Here is a 14,916-nt window from a genome sequence, read left to right as displayed (position 1 = left end):
GGTTTTTTCCTTTTTATAAGATTTTTTTTCTTTGTTTTTGTTTAATATGAAAATTACTTGAAAAGACAAGGGCCAACCCCGCCAGGCAGCTCGGCCGGCCGCGGCCGCACGATCCTAACATTCCAGGTGTAAGTTACAGAGCTCAAGTTCATCTACAAAAAAAGTAATAAAAATAAAATTTAAAATGGCACCTTCAACAGAACACAACAAAACCTTAGGGCCCGGCCTCCGGGCAAAAGGCCCCGCAGCACAGGGGCACGGGGTGGCCCCTCATCTCCGCTCCAGCCAAAAAGTAAACACAAAGCTAAAAACGACAACTCCTTGGCATTCTCGGAATAAGTTAGCCGCGCTTCTTCCTCTCCTCCCCCAGTGTCCGCCAAGGAGCGCGTTTCTCTGCAGGTGAGGGCGGGAGGTGGGGCACTACCAAACTGAGGGGCGGGCGGCGGGCTGGCTGGGAAGGGGCCGTGTGGGCTGGCGAGGGGCGGGGGGGGCAGCCGCAGGTGGGGGCAGCCCCTAGTCCTCGATGACAATGGGCTCGTCGTTGACGGGCGCAGGCGGCGGCGGCCGCAGCGGCAGGGCCTGGCTCTGGCGCAGGGCGATGGGCTTGTAGGGCCGGCGGGCAGCACGCTTGGTTTCCGAGGATGAGAGCAGCTTGCGGATCTTCCTGTGGGCAGAGGTGGCGGTGAGGGCCGGGACGCTGTGCAGAGCCCTCCCGCCTGCCCTGGGAAGGCCCCACCTGGTCTCCTCGGTGGCCATGTAGAACACGTCATCCGGGGCATCGATCCAGTTCATCCGCCGCCGCTTGACCGGGGGCAGGGAGCCCCCCCGGATCAGGCGCACTTTGGTGGGGTAGGACTTCCCGTTGAGCAGGAGGTTCCGGCTTGGTCCCTGCAGAGGGGGTGCGATTCCTGGGCAGCCGGCCAAGGGCCAGCTCCACCTCAACTGCAGGGCTCCCGCTGGGAGGGGCCACAAGCCAAGGTACCGCGCCTGGCCGATCCCCCACCACCCCAGGGAGCTCCACGGACCCCCGGCCTGGCCCAGGGCAGCCCTGAGGGCTGGTCGGCCCCACACCACTGGGCCTGGCTCAGGGGCCATGGCCCCCACATGCTCCAGCCCCTTGGTCTTGCCAGGCCTCTTGGAAGCTTCCACATGGCACCCGGCAGGGCTGGCCGGGCCTCTTCGCAACACCCCAGAGAGCCATGCGGTGCACATGGGTGAGCACACGGTACCCCAGAGAGCCATGCGGTGCACACGGGTAAGCACACGGTACCCCATCATGGGCTGTTCCTCTTACCATGTGCCTGGTCTGTCCGTGGTTTGCCAGACCTAACGAGAAATGGAGAAGAGAAATGAGGCCCCGAGACAGCGCGTCCTGCACTCCCACCACCCACTGCGGCCTCGGCCACCTTGGACAATGGGCCGGGGCCACCTGCCAACCAAGCCACAACCCACACCCAGGATGGGCCTGGGGGCTTCGCCTCCCTGGGTCCTGGGCCGCCTGGTGGCCCCACAGCTCTCTGGCCAGAGACACGTTGGCTTGGCTCCACGCAGGAGGCCAGGAGCCTTGGGCCTGACAGCCACTTCCCTGCATAGGGGCCAGGCTGCCCACCCACTTGCCCACCTGTACCGAGACAAGCAAAGCCTCACAAGGCTGTCCGTCCAGCAGCAGCACAAGCCCCTCTGCAGGGCACTCACACCATGGCTGGCACTGCCCCACCAGGAGGCTGGGCTTCTTCCCAAGGCTCCAAGAGAGCTGCCAGCCCTGGCCAGAAACAGGTCACCACCCACTGCACCGGGGGGCCCGAGCCACCCTGGCATGTGCTCGGGGATGGGGTGCCAGAGACCTCTGACTTCCCACAGTGCAGGGTGAGGAGCCCAAGGGGCACTGCGGGAGTTGGGCCAAGAGGCGGGGTCCATGCTCCTGGTCACCCCCAGCTGGGCCCAGGACCGCCGCTGCTCTCCCCCACTGCCCTGCCTGTGAGTGTGAGTGTGGGCGTGTGCATGTGGGAGCTGGTCCCAGGATGGCTCGGCTCCCAGCAGGACCAGCCCAGAGAGGACAGGACATCATACTCAACTCAGGTGCCAGGGCCCAGGGGCATCGGAGCAACCTGCCAGCTCCAAAAACGCTGCTTAGCTGAGGCCCATCCCTTAAGGAACAGAAGCGGCCTGTCCAGCCCCTCCTCACCTGTAGCCGCCTCCTAACTCGGGGCACTCCCCTGATCCGCCTCCTAACTCGGGGCCCTGGAGCCCTGGGTCAGCCTTTCCCTACCAGTTTGCTTAGCTCTGCTGGGCAGGGTCGGGTGGGGGCCCAGGTGCCTGATCCACAGCACTCCTGAACAGGAGCCGCCATACCTCAGGGCACCTGCCAAAGACCAAGGCCCAGTGCCCAGGGCTGGCCAGTAGCACAAAACTACTTACCCAGGTAAGTGCCTACCAGAGCGGTGGACGGCAGAGGGAAGAAAACAGGCGCTTTAGGTTAGTGAGCCACACGCACCCATCTGCAGGCCCCGCAGGTGGGGACAGAGCAGCAGGCTGCACGGGCAAATGGCCGGGTTAGAGCACTAGGGCCCCGTGCTGTGGGCAGGCTCAGCTCACGCCTACCCGGGCTGGACAGAGACCCCATCTCATGTGTGCCAATGCCCCCGGGCGGCACCTTCACCCAGCCAGCCTCCTCCAGCGCCCAGGTCCTGGCCACTACACGTCAGGACAGGCGCTTCTTCTGTGGCTGACCCCTCTGAGCCCAGGGCCCGCCCAGCCAGGTGGCGAGTGGTGGTACTCTCTCACAACCACCGCACAGCTGGGACTGAAGTGTGCAGTGTGGAAAATTCAGTGGGAATAAATAAGCTTTTATCTAACTTGCTGGTTAACCGCTTTTCACAAAACAAAACAAAAAGTTCGAAGATGCCTGCTGACAAGGACTCCCTCCTGTTTCTACCAGTTCTCATGGGGCTGTTCCCCGCCATTGGGAACAGACCAGTAAAGCCAGCCCACAGTGGGCTGGCCCTGGGCCCAGGACTAGGCAACGGGGGCAGCCCCAATACCAGATGGCTGGGAGGGCGCCCCAGGAAAGGAGGGGGGCTGGGGTGAGACAGAGACACCGCCAAGGGTAGTCGGGCAGAGGCTGCACAGACAGGCCAGGGGTGCGTGTCCAGACAGGTGGAGATGGCGGAGCCTGGCACCCGATCTCAGGCCCACCCTGCGCTGCAGCCGGCGTGCTGACCCCGCGGGACGTGCTTGCCAGGGCACCTGGCAGCCTTGAGAGAATGCCCTGAGGGGACAAGGCTGGCTGGGCTGGACGGCCACTGCCCATATCCACCTCCAGGTCCCCACGCTGGCCCTGCTGCCCTGGCCAGCACCCTCCGGGAAAGCCGCCTGGGGAAGGGGCCCCAGGCACATCCACACTGGCAGGCCCAGCACGTGCACCCCTGGAGGCCCAGGCCTGGGTGCACACCCGGGCCCCACACACCTGGCCCCCCATGCTGGGCTTGGTCCTATCTGCTCTTCCCCGAGGGGCCTGGGGTCCCACAGCCCCTGCTCCAACCAACCAGCACAGAGCACCTGAGCCAGTTCTCCAACAGACGTCACCAATGTGTGCAAGCTCAGTAGCCCACAACCCGCACAGACACCCCCAACCATTCCCTCCCCACTGTCCCGCCTGGCAGGCGCACGAAAGGATTGCAGGCACAGCACGGACGGCCCCAGGAGCTGAGGCTGGCAGCATGCGGGCAGTCACAGCGCGATGGCAGACAGCGCAGGCAGGGGCGCCAGGGCCACACGTGCCAGGACAGTCCACTGACAGGGTGTGGGGCCAGGGGGCCGAGGGCCAGATGCCTGGGCTCAGGGGGTCTTCACCAAGGGACCAGTGATGTCAGGAGGAACGTGGGGGACTGGGCTGTGGCCGGGCTCACGTGGACTGCCCCAAGCATGGGCCCTGGGCCGCCCGCCGCGGGGACACACTCAGCAGCACAGCACAGGCATCACGGGTGGGGCTGGCGCAGCGCCCGCCCGCGGCCCCAGGCCTTACCCCTACTGGGCATCAAGAGGCGCTTCTTCATGTTGCCTGGCAGCGCCGGGGTGGGAGAGAGGGAGAGAAGACAGCGTCAGCACGCACCGCGGGTGCCCCGGGCGGGGGCGGGCCGGACTCACCGGGTGGGGAGGGCCACACTCACCAGGTGGGGCAGGCCCGGATTCACCGGGCGAGGGGGCCACTCACCGTCCACCCCGTTGTGCTGCTCATAGCTGCGCTTGCCCAGGATGGTGGGGGAGCCGTTGTTGATGACAGGGGCCGCCTTGGCGGGCGTCAGGCTGCTGAGCACGCTGGACACACTCTTCACGGGGTCAGGCTTTGGGGGACGGGGGTGGGTCTCTGCCAGGAATGACAGGCAGAGCTAGTCGCCTCTGCCTGGCAGGGGATAGGCAGGCAGGCCCAGGCTCCAGCCCTCATGGTTCTGGGATACGACCAGGAACCAAGCTTCACGCGGCCCCCACCCCTGAGGCCCCATCCTGACTGGGCTGGAAGCAGGGAGGTCACCACAGAGCCAGGAGCACCAAGTGCTCTCCCGCAAGACGTGTGCCCAGGCCAATCCTGCACCTAGAGAGCAGGGAGACCACCTGGCAGGGGCCAGGCCCCTCACCCCCGCACAACAGGATCCATACACAGGCCCATGAGCACAACACCTATTCAACAGCCCCCATGTCCAGGCCTCCGGAGCTGCTGGTGGAGGGCTGGCTGCTGGTCAGACAGCGAACCGACCATCCAGCCAGCCTGGCCAGGGACACAGCTGCTGAGGACCAGCCCTGATACCAGCCACCTCTTCCCACAGGACAGAGGCCACGACCCCAAACAGGGAGCAATGCCAAAGCCACTTGAATCTCAGAGCACATGTGGTTCATGGCTCTGGAATGTCCTTCTCAGGACAGTCACCCTCAGGAGAGCAGATACACAAGCCCACTCGAGCCCAGCAAATGGGGGAGGCCCCCCACCGCCACCACAAATGTCTGGCCCAGCCCCCAAGCTGCTTCTGGCTGGGCCAGGGTAGCTGGCTGAGGTTCTCAGGTATCCTCAGACCCTCAAAGATAAGGGAACCCCTGCCTGAGGCTGCTTGCCAGGTGTGCACCTACCCCTGCCGAGGGCCTACAGAGGCCTGAGTGCTGCCCCTGTGGAGTGGGCATGGCTCAGGAAGTATGCTCCCTGTAGGCAGCAGGTGCAACCCTGCCTTAGTGGCATTACAGGCAGGGGTGTGCACTGCCCAAACCCCACACCCTCAGGCCCCAGGGACGATCAGAACACAGGGAAGGGTAGTGAGGCTGGCAGGGAAGCCCCCTGGGTGTGCCTTGAGGAGGCTGGCCCCGCAGAAGGCAGGGCGGCAGCCACTCCGCACTGGGCCCCGTCAAGACCCCAGGAGCAGAAAGGAGCCGGGGTCCCAGTGGGTCGGCCTAAGCCTGGCACGGTGCAGAGTACCTCAAAAGGACAGTTCCAGGCCCTGTGGTGCTGTCCAGGAGCTCCTAGCTAGAGAAGGCTGGGAGCACCAGTGCATCAGCTTGGGTCAGAAGCTGCCTGCAGGCAGCATTAGGAGCCCCCATCGCGCCTGGACTGCTCACCAAGATACCGGAGCACGGCTTCCAGCGGCTTGCGCACTGCCTGCTTCAGCACCAGTGGGCTCTGGGAGGCTTCGGGCAGCCGCGCCGTGCCTGCGGGGTACCACACAGTGTGAGGGGTGGGGCATCCCCAGGGAGCATGGGACCCTGCCTGCGCCTTGACCTGGGAGCCCTCACTGGGCTTGGCCATGTCAGCACCGAGGAGGAAATGGGGCTCCCTGAGATGAGAACTCCCAGTGGGGCTACAGGCTGGGCCCCAAGGTTGCTGTTCCCTCCCCACTGCCTACAGGAACAGAGTGAGCGGGCGTTGGGATGACTCACACTCGGCCTTGATGGCCGCGCTGTTGATGGGCAGGTAGGGGTGCCGCGCGGCATGCCATGGGCGCAGGATCTCACGGCACAGGCGCCGGGCGATCCGTGTCAGCTTCGTCGTGTGCAGATAGAAGGCCTGCCTGGTCTTCATGGCGAACTTGGGGCTCCCGCTGCTCCGGGCTGGGAGGCCGTGGGGACTCTGCGGAAGGGGGCATAACCGCCCCGACACAGTGCCATGACCGGGGGCCGAGGACCCGCAGGGCTGACACACTCGCGGCAGGCAGGGCGGATGTCCCCCTCTTACCATGTTACTGCGGTTTGGTCCTGGCCTCTCTCCATCTAACCGGGTTGGCATTTTCAAGCCACCATATTTCTTCCAATATGTCCAACAAGATGCGCAGAGACGACACTGCATGTTAGGGGGACCCCAAGAATACCACTGGTAAGACTGTGTGGCTACGGACAACAAAGTTGGAAATAGACGGATTCTTAAGCAGAACCAGCGATGTCAGAGTATTCCCCACCACCCCCACGCCGGCCGCCCCCACCCGCCAGGCACCCCCACACATTCCCCAAGGCTCTCCCAACCACATCCCTGGGACGCAGCCCCCCATCATCAGTGGGCCCCTCCCAGGCTGGGCCACGCTGGAGCCCTCAGGGCCAACACAGGCACCACGGCCCACAGGCGGGTGTGCGGTGTGCCCCCGGCCATCCAGGGCACTTACTGTAACAGCTCTCGCAGGCCCGGCCAGCGCCAGGGCTCTGGCCCGGTGCTCCCGTGCCGTTCACCACACCGGCCTTGACGTTGTTGACGCTGATTTGGTTCGGATTTGGCTTGTTACTTAGAGATAAAGGAGAGAAGAGAGGAGTTGCAGGAGCACAAACCTCAAGGGCCTATCTGCCCAGCACGCACCGCGGCTGATCACCCCTCGTCCAGAACCATGTCCTCGCACCCCCCTCGGCCTCAGCAGTTCCTGGGAGCCACTGCTGAGGTCTGAGCTGTTTTCCAGGCCCCCGTGCTCCCCCTAGCATGGAGCCCAGCTCAGGGACTGAACCCTGGCTGTGTGGGTTGGAATCCCAATGCCCTCTTACTGACCAGGAGGCCAGGACGACGGAGACACGGCCATCGCGTCTGCAGCCAGAGCCCCCAGCCCTGCGCCGCCCTCACAGGGGCTGCCCTAACTCTCCCAGCCTCTGAGCCTGAGTTTCCTCGGGATCCGCCTGGCCCCGGCACCCTGTGCCCACCCTCCCTAGCCCCCAGGGCCACGAGGACCACGGCTGTAAGGGCACACTTACTAGTTGGGAATATAAACTTGCTTTAACTTGCTCTCAGCTTCAGCTGCTTTCAAGCGTTTCTTAAAACAAAAGAGAAGGTCAGAGGTCAGCGGGCTAGGCCCAGGTTGGGGCTGTGGTGCAGACAGGCTGGAGGCCACGGAGGGGAGAGCGCCAATGGGGAGGAGAGCCCCAGTGGAGAGGAGAGCCGGGCCAGGGACTCAGCAGCACGCCCACCTGCTGGGAGAGGATGGGGCGCAGGACACGGAGGTGGCATGCCCCGGGCACTGAGTGGCAGGCAGGCTTACCTGCTGCACGTATCTGTCGGTGGTCTTCCACATGTAGTAGTACTCAATGATGCTGGTCAGAGACTTCCACGGGAGCTGGGTGGGAGGAGGCGTGTCACACAAGCAGGAAGGGGCAGGAGGTAGGCACATCATGAGGGCAGGGGCAGGGCTGCGGCCAGAAAGCCACAGAGGGGGCAGGAGGTGGGAGGGCAAGGTGTGCTTGGTGCACTGAGGCCAGGCCCCTGCTGGCAGGCAGGTGCAGAGGGAAGCTGATGAAGTGGGTACCCCCTGCCAGATGCCAAAACACAGTGACGCCAGGGGAAGAGGAGCTGACACAGGGTCAAGGTCGAGATCTTGCCGAGGTGGCACTGACAACCCAGCCTCCATCTCAGCCTTTTTTTTTTTTTTTGAGATGGAGTCTCTCTCTGTCACCCAGACTGGAGTGCAGTAGTGTGATCTTGGCTCACTGCAACCTCCGCCTCCTGGGTTCAAGCAATTCTCTTGCCTCAGCCTCCTGAGTAGCTGGGACTACAGATACGTGCCACCATGCCTGGCTAATTTTTGTATTTTTAGTAGAGATGGGGCTTCACCATGTTGGCCAGGCTGATCTCGAACTCCTGACCTCAAGTGATCCACCCACCTCGGCCTCCCAAAGTGCTGGAATTACAGGCATGAGTCACCATGACCGGCCATCTCAGCCATTTTTGTTTTTGAGACGGAGTCTCACACTGTCACCCAGGCTGGAGTGCAGTGGCGCAATCTCGGCTCATAGCAACCTCCACCTCCCCAGGTTCAAGCGATTCTCCTGCCTCTGTCTCCCAAGTAGCTCGGACTACAGGCGCTCGCCACCACACCCAGCCAATTTTTGCATTTTTAGTAGACACAGGGTTTTACAGGTTTTACTGTGTCACATGTTGGCCAGGATGGTCTTGATCTCTTGACCTCATGATCCTCCTGCCTCGACCTCCCAAAGTGGTGGGATTACAGGCGTGAGCCACTGTGCCCGGCCTGTGGCATGGATTTAAGAAACCTGTCGGCCGGGCGCGGTGGCTCAAGCCTGTAATGCCAGCACTTTGGGAGGCCGAGACGGGCGGATCATGAGGTCAGGAGATCGAGACCATCCTGGCGAACACGGTGAAACCCCGTCTCTACTAAAAAATACAAAAAAAACTAGCCGGGCGAGGTGGTGGGTGCCTGTAGTCCCAGCTACTCGGGAGGCTGAGGCAGGAGAATGGCGTAAACCCGGGAGGCGGAGCTTGCAGTGAGCTGAGATCCGGCCACTTCACTCCAGCCTGGGCGACAGAGTAAGACTCCGTCTCAAAAAAAAAAAAAAAAAAAAAAAAGAAACCTGTCTTATTAAATAAGGGTTCAGATAGTTCCTCAGTCTGGTCCACTGCATCTGGCAGGAAGGAAGAGCAGGGCCTGCTCCCTCGACACAGCCCCGAAGCTGCAGCCTCCTGACTCCACGCCTGGACTCGGCCCCGCAGCCACAGCCCCCTGAGCGCTGCCTCGCTAGGCTCACGTGGGCTCAGCACTGGGGTCTCCTCTGCTGGAACCATGTGCAGCAGGGTCTCCCTCAAATTCTGCCCTCGTCTGAGCCAGTTGGTGAATGTTGTTTCTAGCCCTCATCCTCTTGTCTGAACATGTTCTTTCTGCTCATCTTGGTTAGATTTTAAGCCTGGAGAAATCCGTATCCGCCTTGGAGAGGCCACTGCCCCAGTCAAGGACTCCTCCCGAGCCTGGCCAAGCTCTCCCCTTGGCCAGAGGCCCCCACACAAAGCTGCATTCCTGCCTCACGGCTGGCTGCTGTCCCTCCTCTTCATGTCTAGGCACCCTACCCAACCCCATGTTTGTTTCTTCCGAATTCCAGACGCCTCTCCAGTCTCTGCTACGCTGGCCTGTGCGCTACTGCGTGGATGGTGCTTTTCATCAGACAGCAGCAACCCCGCCGTGTCCTGGCCCTTTGGGGCTCCTCCCTGCCCTGCCACAGGCTCCACCTCCCCAGGGCTGATGGTCAGGGGTCCCACCACCTCCACGTGGGGATGCCCTTCTAACAGATCAGTTTAAACATATTTTAGGAAGGCTGACGGTGGGAGGATGGGGGTCCTGAGGTAGAGGTACAGGGAAGGGGAGACCCCATACCATGAAGACCCTCTCGGCCTGTTGTTGGGCCAAACTCACGAGACAGAAAACAAGGACATGAGGAAACAGAGGTTCAGCTTCGTCAAAAACAAAGCAAAACCAAGGCTGGGGCTGGAGGGGGCGGCAAGGAAGGGAAAGTCTCTGTGAGGACACCCTGGCCTCCGTCACCCGGGCCAACCCTTATCCTTATCACGCAGTGGTGGTAGCAGCGTGGCTCTCTATGCCCAGGCCCCACCAGTGCCCCCACGCCTGTCTGCTGAACCAGTGTGACAGGAGTGTGGTGGCCGAGCACAGCTGAGACAGAACTCATGCAGCTCCACACAGGGAATCAGGGTGCAGGACAGGCTCCCTCAGGGCAGGGGGGGACGTGGACCCCACGCCCCCACAGCCCACCTGGAGATGGGCATGGTCAGTCACTCCCACATCGCCACCCACGGTACTCACAAAATCTTGCTGAATGTCCGTGAAATCCTTCCCATATTTTTCCAGGGCTTCCTCGAAAAGGTTGGCCTCTGACGCAGACCACTCCTCCATCTCGTCCCTGCAGAGCACGGGCCCGCCCTGTGGCACCAGCGCTGAGATGGCCTTGGAGATGTCATAGATGTTCTTGTGGAGAGTGTCCATGGCATGGAACTGAGGCAGGAGATAGCAGGGTCACCTGGGCCAAGGTGGCACGGCAACCCTCCCTCAGGGCCTTAAGGATCCCCTGCTGCAGGACCAGGCAGCACAGCCCTCCCTGCACCCTCAGGACAGTCTGGCTGAGCCTGGGATGGATAGGAAAGGCCAGTCAGGTGGGAGAGCACCTCTGCGGGGGTCCTGAATACCTGGAGCAGGTGCTGGGTCCAGGTAGGAGGAAGGGCACAGCCACTCTGGGCCGTGGGTCACTCCAGGTCTCAGCTGTCCCACCCTAGGCCCACTTACCAGGGTGATGTCTCGGGAGGCAGCTGCGGCACTCATGTGCAGGCTGGGCTGTCGGACGGAGCTGCTGCAGTCCAGGGCCCGTGCGAAGGTGCCCACAGAGCTGGGGAAAGGAGATGCGCTGACCAGTGTCAGCCGAGCAGGGGCTCCACCCAGGCACACTGCTCCCCAGGCACCATGGACCAGGGGCCACGGCTGAGCAGGGGCTCCACCCAGACACACCGCTCCACAGGTGCCAGGGACCAGGGCACCATGGGCAGCAGGGACAAACTGCACGGGCATCGCAGGGAGCAGCCCACAGGTGGCAAGGATTCCTTGTGTCTTGGGCCCCAGGATGGGGAGTGGGGCCCAGCACCCACACAAGAACCCACGTGTCTGACTGAAGGCATCCTGATAGACTGGCAATCGCCTTGGGGCTTCTTTTGGGGTTTTCTCCACCTCCTAGGCTGCTGGCAGGGAAGGTGCATGGTCCTCTCCTGGGCCTCGAACTTCCCCCCGCCCCAGGGGTCTGCCTGGGCTGCAGCTGCTCTGCTCCCTGACCAGGCCCAGCCCACTTGCTCCCAGCGGCCCAGGAGTGGGAGAGCGCCTCTGGCCCATCCTGGGAAAGTCCCATTAGGGACACATGGGTGGGCACACAGGCCCGCCCCCGAAAAGGGCCGCCCTTCTATTTAACGAAGAGCCTGGGCCCAGCGCTCGCGAGCCTCTCTGGGAACTGCTAGCAGGGTGTCAGGGCCGCAACGCATGGGCTTCATGTTGGGATATGGGATCCAAGACTGTCACGTCCCCAACACCCACCACAGGGCAGGGAGAACAGGAGCTCCAGGCACCACCCCTGCTGCTCTTGCCCGGGAGCAGGACTCACCGGGCCACTACCAGGAACTGGTCGATCTGCTTGTCTGTGAGTGGGTTGTGCGCCTCCCACACCTTGGTCTCCAGCTTGGACTGGTCTCGGCCGTCCTCCTCGCCTACAGAGAGAAGTGTGGCCTTTCTGAGACAGGGTCCCCCAGCACGCCGGGTCGCGCCTCTCCTCCCCAGGCGCACGGAGCTGCTGGGATGGGGAAGGGGAAGGGTTGCAGGGCCCCATAGGTGAGGCCAGGGTGCAAGGCTGGATGGAGGCTGTTGCACACACAAGTACACGCATGCACACTTGGCACACAGTGGCCTCTCAACCCGGGGATGGGGTGCACACGCAAGGGGCCTCTCAGCCTGCCCAGAATGCAGGGCTTCAAGAACTGTGGCCACAAGAGATGGGAAGGTTGGTTTGTAAATTTAAATCAAGCTCTTTATTTATTTATTATTATTATTTTTTGAGATGGAGTCTCACTCTGTTGCCCAGGCTGGAGTGCAGTGGTGCGATCTCGGCTCACTGCAACCTCCACCTCCCAGGTTCAAGCGATTCTGCTGCCTCAGCCTCCTGAGTAGCTGGGACCACAGGCACCGACACCACACCCAGCTAATTTTTGTATTTTCAGTAGACACGGGGTTTCACCATGTTTCCCAGACTGGTCTCAAACTCTTCACTTCAGGTGATCCACTCACCTTGGCCTCCCAAAGTGCTGGGATCGTAGGCACGAGCCACTGTGCCCGGCCCAAGCTTTTTATTTTGAGATACTCGGATTCACATGGTGTTGCAAGAGGGCCCTGCCACATCCCAACAGCAGGCAGACCACCTCCAGGGACCTTCTGGGGGCACAGGCTCCCTCCTGGCCCCTCTTCCACCCTGGCAGGTTCTGGGGCAGCTGCTCTAAACCCGGCATAGCCAGAGCCGGGGGGCAGCGGGGGGGCGCCTCTGGGGTCACCAGTTGTTTCCTGTCTTCTGGGAGCTGGGACGATGGAGAACTCAAGGCTGGTGAAGAGGCCACCTGATGCCTGCAGTCGGCCAGGGCCAGCAGGGTTTCTGACAAAACAGTCTTTTACTCGCAAAAAACCAAGACTGTGGTGTTGGGAGACACCCTCAGGAGAATGTGCGTCTGAGCATGGCCGAGCCTGACTCCCAGGGAGGACTCGGAGAAAGTTCCACAATTGTCCTCTGTCCCCTCTCCAGCCTCCATGGCTCAGCGCAGGGTGCCAGCCTCAGACTCTGCAGGCGGCTCCCCTCTGGCCCCGGGCAGCACCGAGGCTCCTGACCAAGGACCACGGAGTGTGGGGCCGCCCTCCACTGGGGCGCCTGGCTACAGGTCCAGCATGGAGAGAGCTCTTGAGACTAGAAAGTCCCCAAGGAAACACTACCCTCGCTAAGGGGCACTGGCTCCCAGACCCTGCCCTGAGGGCCGGGCGTCCTGGGCCATGTGTCCAGGGAGGGTCAGGCCTTGCGGCCTCTAGGAAACAATGCCTGGCCAGTCTCAGAGGACGGGGTCAGCCAGGGAAGCGCAGTGCTGCAGAGGGAGGGGCCGCTGCATGGCCCTGGAGGTGAAGGGCCTGGGGCTGTGTGAACCAGTGAGGAGGGCTGGAGGGTCTTTGGCCTGGTGTGGACTCCTCACCTTGGCTCAGGGGTACCCTGGGGAAGCTGGGGTCCAGCTCCCTGACTGCCAAGAAGCTGAGCCTTGGTGTGAACCACACAAGCCACTGTGCCTCTGTGTATGCTCACCGCTGGTCATGACGGTCGCACTCCCTTTGACGTTTCAAACTCACTAAAGGCAGGTGCACAGCTAGTGTGCAATTTTCCATCACTCAAGAGGGACACGGCCTCCTGGAGGTGGGGAAGGCTCTGGAAGCCACGTCCCAGCCCCACACGAGCTTGTGGGATCCCTGGCCCTTGCACCAGCGGCCCAAAAGCCAAGGAACGGCAGGGCAGTGGGGAAGGCAGCGTGGGGAGGAGGAGGTCGGCTCCTGCGGCTGGCTCAGGCTGGTGGACCCTTAGTCCCATCGCCCCAGGCCCTACAGAGCTCTGCCAGGTCTCTGCAGGTCGGATCTCAACCCTGTGTACACGGGAGGATGGGGGCACCTCAAGGCCCATTCTCCTGCCAGGCCCACCAGCCCCTGGCTGAAGGAACGGATGCGCCACGTGAGGGCCTCTGACCTGAGACGACTCCTCACTCTCTGGCCCTCATGTGATCTGTGTTCTCACCTGTCTCCCAGCCACGGATGCTGCCTTTCCACCTGGGCGTGGCTGCCAGGCCTTCACCCTTGGCCAGCCCAGAAAGGCAAGATAGCCCCAGGCTGGGAGACCCTGGTATGACAGCAGGGCACCCTGGAGGCCACAGGCCCAGACCCAACACAGCGGCCTCCCTATGCTGAGACTCACAGGCCAGGCCCCAGCACAGAGGCCTCCCCACACTCAGACCCACAGGCCAGGCCCCAGCACAGCGGCCTCCCCACGCTCAGACCCACAGGCCCCAGCACAGAGGCCTCCCCAGGCTCAGACCCACAGGCCCCAGCACAGAGGCCTCCCCACGCTCAGACCCACAGGCCGGGCCCCAGCACAGAGGCCTCCCCACGCTCAGACCCACAGGCCGGGCCCCAGCACAGAGGCCTCCCCACGCTCAGACCCACAGGCCGGGCCCCAGCACAGCGGCCTCCCCACGCTCAGACCCACAAGCCCCAGCACAGAGGCCACCCCACGCTCAGACCCACACCAGTGGCCTCTCCACACTCAGACCCACAGGCCTCAGCACAGCAGCCTCCCCACGCTGACCCAGGCCTCAACGTGCCCTGTGTGCCTGGAGAGAGGGGGGGTCTGTCCCCGACTGCCCAGCACCTCCCAGAGCTTGCAAAGCAGCAGGCCCACTACATTGCTAGCCCAGTGCTAGAGCCCGCAGGTGCCTGGGGAAGGTGGCACTGGTGCATCTTATGGACAACCAAGAACACGAAACAGCCCCAGCTACTCGGGAGGCTGAGGCTCGAGGATCGCTGGAGCCCAGGACTTCAGGTCCAGCCTGGGAAACACAGCAAGACCCACTCTCAAAGCAAACCAAAAGAGGAAAATCACCAAACACCTCGATCACAACTACAAGAAGCAGGGATGCGAGTCCCTGCCGACCCTCAGGGCAGAGCCCTGCGTCTTGAGGGCAGCCTCACAGCCTTGCCCAGCGGGGACAGGGTTGAGAAGGTGACAATGAGCCTCAGGACTTCCCACCAGGGCTGCTGAAGCACCCGGCGGAGGGAGGAGGCCGCCTGCGTCTGGAGTGCATGCTGCGTCAGAGCTCCATGGCCCCATCAGACCTCAAGGGTGGGGCACCCACAGGCAACACAAGAAACGCAGGCAGATTTACACAGAAGAAAATTTCTGGAGACAAAAGAACTTTAAAAAACTAATGAGAGGGGCGCGGTGGCTCAAGCCTGTAATCCCAGCACTTTGGGAGGCCGAGACGGGCGGATCACGAGGTCAGGAAATCCAGACCATCCTGGCGAACACGGTGAAACCCCATCTCTACTTAAAAAAAAAAAA

At 62.4% G+C, this 14,916-nt stretch overlaps 1 protein-coding gene across 4 annotated transcripts in view; it reads right to left on the bottom strand.

The window, feature by feature from the left end:
- The window catches only part of MTA1 (metastasis associated 1), a 51,235-nt gene continuing 36,319 nt past the window's right edge, over nt 1-14,916 (bottom strand). The window contains exons 8-22 of one of the 4 annotated variants that reach the window (XM_025392067.1): nt 11,392-11,494; nt 10,533-10,632; nt 10,056-10,244; nt 7,491-7,565; nt 7,207-7,265; nt 6,636-6,751; nt 6,215-6,366; nt 5,920-6,109; nt 5,602-5,691; nt 4,214-4,366; nt 4,025-4,060; nt 2,419-2,430; nt 1,295-1,326; nt 737-888; nt 3-664 (exon numbers count right to left, since the gene is read on the bottom strand). In XM_025392067.1, coding sequence (XP_025247852.1) covers nt 514-664; nt 737-888; nt 1,295-1,326; nt 2,419-2,430; nt 4,025-4,060; nt 4,214-4,366; nt 5,602-5,691; nt 5,920-6,109; nt 6,215-6,366; nt 6,636-6,751; nt 7,207-7,265; nt 7,491-7,565; nt 10,056-10,244; nt 10,533-10,632; nt 11,392-11,494 — 1,610 coding nt within the window. In that variant the 3' untranslated portion in view covers nt 3-513. Of the gene's footprint in view, nt 889-1,294; nt 1,327-2,418; nt 2,431-4,024; nt 4,061-4,213; nt 4,367-5,601; nt 5,692-5,919; nt 6,110-6,214; nt 6,367-6,635; nt 6,752-7,206; nt 7,266-7,490; nt 7,566-10,055; nt 10,245-10,532; nt 10,633-11,391; nt 11,495-14,916 lie in introns of all 4 variants that reach the window. The other 3 variants (XM_025392065.1, XM_025392068.1, XM_025392066.1) reach the window with 3 other exon arrangements.

The sequence above is a fragment of the Theropithecus gelada genome, chromosome 7b (genome assembly GCF_003255815.1).
Source record: "Theropithecus gelada isolate Dixy chromosome 7b, Tgel_1.0, whole genome shotgun sequence".
Lineage (NCBI taxonomy): Eukaryota > Metazoa > Chordata > Mammalia > Primates > Cercopithecidae > Theropithecus > Theropithecus gelada.
The sequence above is the reverse complement of the archived record's forward strand: the minus strand, read 5'-3'. Positions and strand labels throughout refer to the sequence as shown.